The 3742-nt window shown below is 33.1% G+C and overlaps 1 protein-coding gene across 1 annotated transcript; it reads right to left on the reverse strand.

The window, feature by feature from the left end:
* Window positions 1–2020: 2020 nt before the first annotated feature.
* On the reverse strand, window positions 2021–2608 carry LOC138874160 (uncharacterized mitochondrial protein AtMg00810-like). Its single transcript, XM_070152667.1, has one exon. The coding sequence runs from the start codon at window positions 2606–2608 to the stop codon at window positions 2021–2023; it is 588 nt and encodes a 195-aa protein (XP_070008768.1).
* Window positions 2609–3742: the final 1134 nt, after the last annotated feature.

Genomic DNA, 3742 nt, shown 5'->3' on the forward strand with positions numbered 1-3742 from the left:
TTTTATTATGTAAAATCAAAAACTAAAACAACTAAATCAAATCTAAAATTATACTAATTAATATTCCAAAGTTAACTAACTCCTAATTATAAGGAAAAGCTTAAGACAAATTTAACAAAAAGTAGAAATGCCAGGAATCATTTTGGTATTTTCTTTATTCTTGTAACATTAAAAAGCACATTATTATGTATTTTTATGAATTATGTCATCCGGAATGCACACAAAATTCCAAACCAAACATAAAAATCAAACAATTAATTCCTAAAAATTCAAGTAATAAAGAAAAATTCTAATTCTAAGGAATTTATAAGAGTCGTTGAAACGTGGCAAAAATCACGTGCTCACAATATGAAAAATGATTTAAAAAAAACTTAATCGTTATGGTGAAGTGTTGTTATACCTGTACAATAAATTTCACTCACCTTTTAAGACATAATATAATTGTAATAGAATAAAAATCAAATGTGAACATTAAATTAGATATGGATATAGAAGTTAGACTTAAGGATTAAGAGAAATATAGAAGTACATCACCTCATAATGATCATGCATATATTATTATGTAAAGCGTTTAAGTTATATGTACAAAAGCGGGTTTAGGATTTAAGATTATAGGTGCACCTTTGACTTTAACATAAAATTGATGCTTGTCAGCATAATATTATCCAAAGTAATAAATATAATCTTGTTAATATTTTTCATTTATATTATCATTTACAATTTATACAATTATTGAGTAATGTTCGTCTTAAATCTATTTTGTTTTCACCATCAATTTTTTTTAGAAAGTAGAATGCTAATTAAATTTTGGTGCCATAAAAATTGAACACTTGTGCAAGTTTTAGGGCAAAAAGGAGGACGAAAATATCAAAAAGTCTTACAGATTCATTCTTTATATGTGAAATGCTTAACAAAAAAACAAAAAAAAACTACATTACGTTCAAAAGAAATTGCAGATAAAAGTTCAAAAATTTGGTAGGAGTAAAAATATGGTTAAGCAATAATTTGTTTGGAAATAGAAATAATGAAGCAAGTCTCTTATTGCAACTTAGAATAGATCATATACTTACATATAAGCTTTTATATTACAAGGTCATCATCTAAAGAATATCTTCTACATATAAGTCTCGTTAAAATGTGAAAATTTATAATTTTAAAGTACGATAGATAAAAATAATATGATAATGTATATATATTAAACTCTTATGTAAAATAGGTCTTTTTTACATGCAACTTGCTTTCAAAGGACTTGACGATTTACCTGAGAATTAATGAATTGACTCAATTAAAGGAGAGATAAATAAAATATGGTTCATTTTTTCAATTTTGTTATTGTTCACTTTCCAAATCTAATACAAAAGTCGTTGTTCTTTGTTCTACTTTCCTTTTTTGAGAGGAAAGTAGTTAATGAGTTGTCTTTTGTAGAATTCCATCATTGTTGAGTGGAAGAAGCTAGCTGAGAGAATCGAAGAAGAAGAGACAATGGAGGGAAAAACAATTTTAACTAACTTTCTAAAAAAGAAGCCAAAAAATACATATATCCCTATACACATATATATATATATATATATTGTTTTTCACTACTTCAACTATCACTAACCTCTACAACTAACTTCTAACAAACTAACACAGCTGTACAAGTGCATAAATCACATGTTAATTTCTACACCCCCTTCTTCAAGCTAGGTGTGGTGAAAATGTTCAAAACACCTTTAGTGTGCAAATCTGCTTCATGTTCTTCTGTTGGCACATATGTTGGATGTATCAATCCTTGTTGTACCTTTTCCCTTACGAAATGACAATCTATTTCTACATGTTTCGTTCGTTCATGAAATACTGGATTATTATCTATCTGCATAATTGCTTTACTATCTGTATTAAGTTGAATTGGAGTTAAAACTTTTATTCCCAATTCTCTGAACATTCCAACCAACCATATCAACTCAGACACAGTCAAGGCCATGCTTCTATACTCAGATTCTGTTGAACTCCTTGCCATTGTGGTCTGCTTCTTAGATTTTCAAGATATCACTGATCCACCAAACTTCACAAGGTATCCAGTGACTGATTTTCTGGAGTTAGGACAACTTCTCCAGTCTGCATCACAATGTGCACTAAGAGTCATGTCTCCAACTGCACTCATAAGAATTCCAAGCCCTAGCTCATTCTTCACATACCTCACTACTCTGTATGCTGCTTCAAGATGAGACTGCTTGGAAGCTTGCATAAATTGACTCAGAGTTTGCACACTATAAGCAATATCAGGTCTTGTCAAGGTCAAGTATAAAAACTTTCCAATCAACCTCCGATAGCTCCTCACATCTTCCAGTGTTGGATTATTATCCAGGTGACAATGTTCATCATACTCAACAGTTGTAAGTCGTTTATTTTGTTCTATTGGTGTAATGACAGGCTTGGCACCAGACAATCCCAATTCTTCATAGAAGAATTCCTTTTGCTTGGCACCCAGTTCTAGAGCATACTTCCTTTGGCATAGAAGAATTCCTTTTGCAGACCTGCAAACCTCAATTCCCAGAAAGTATTTCAAGTTTCCTAGGTCTTTAATCTTGAAGGCCTTGTGCAGTGTGATCTTTGCTTCTTGAATCATTGTAGTGTCATTGCCTGTGATTAGAAGGTCATCAACATATACAAGTATAATAACCTACTTTCCATTCTCCTCTTTGATGAACAAGAAGTGATCATGTTTGCTTTGCATAAAACCTGCTACCAATAGAGCCTATGTGAGCTTCAAGTTCCATTGTCTTGATTCTTGCTTAAGTTCATATAGTGATTTAAGCAGTCTGCAGCCCTTAGAATTCCCCTTTTGGCTACTAAAACCAGGTAGCAATTGCATGTAAACTTCTTCCTCAAGATCACCTTGAAGAAATGCATTGTAGACATCCATTTGGAAAAGAGGCCATTGATGCATAGCAGCCAATGCAATGATTGATCTCACTGTGACCATTTTGACAACTGGAGAAAAAGTCTCCTAATAGTCTAGACCTTCTTATTGGCTGTAACCGTTGATAACAAGTCTTGCTTTAAATCTCTCAACTTATCCATTGGACCTGTACTTAATTTTGTATACCCATCTACACCTAATGGGCACCTTACCTTTAGGAATATCAACTATCTCCGAAGTATTGTTCAGAACCAAGGCATCCACTTCTACCTTCATGGCTTCAACCCATCTTGGGTCTTTCATGGCTTTTATGTATGATGTAGGTTCTGTCTCTTGTGAGGTAGCAGTCAAGTAAGATTGATAAGTAGCTGACAAGTCACTATAGTTCAGATAGTTGGATATTGGATATGTGCAGGTGGATGATGATGCTCTATTGATTGGACAGACGTAGTCTTACATCCAAGTAGGTGGTTTGGAACCTCTGTTGGATATTCTGAGTTGTATAGCTTGAACTTCCTCAGTGGCTTCATTAGCTGGTGTCTGCACATTATGATCAACCTCAACATTTGATAGTTGTTCATCATGATCTGGATCAACTCCTGTGAAGGTGTTCTCTTGTTGCATCACTTCATAATCATGCTCAATACCTTGATTGGCTGAATCATGTCCTTCTCCTGACACATGTAGTCATTGTTGGTGCCAAGAGTAGCCTTCTTCTTTTGATTTCAGCTCTAAGAACATAGGATCTTGTTGTGTATCATCCTTCTCTAGTTCGAAAGGAAAAATGTCTTCCTTGAATGTGACATCTCTACTAATAAAAAACTTCCTTCTCCTTAAGTC

This window comes from Nicotiana sylvestris, chromosome 7 (genome assembly GCF_000393655.2).
Source record: "Nicotiana sylvestris chromosome 7, ASM39365v2, whole genome shotgun sequence".
Classification (NCBI taxonomy): domain Eukaryota; kingdom Viridiplantae; phylum Streptophyta; class Magnoliopsida; order Solanales; family Solanaceae; genus Nicotiana; species Nicotiana sylvestris.

Excerpts from the sequence above, each read along its gene's own strand:
- LOC138874160 (XM_070152667.1), bottom strand. The coding sequence starts at position 2,608 with ATGATTCAAGAAGCAAAGATCACACTGCACAAGGCCTTCAAGATTAAA.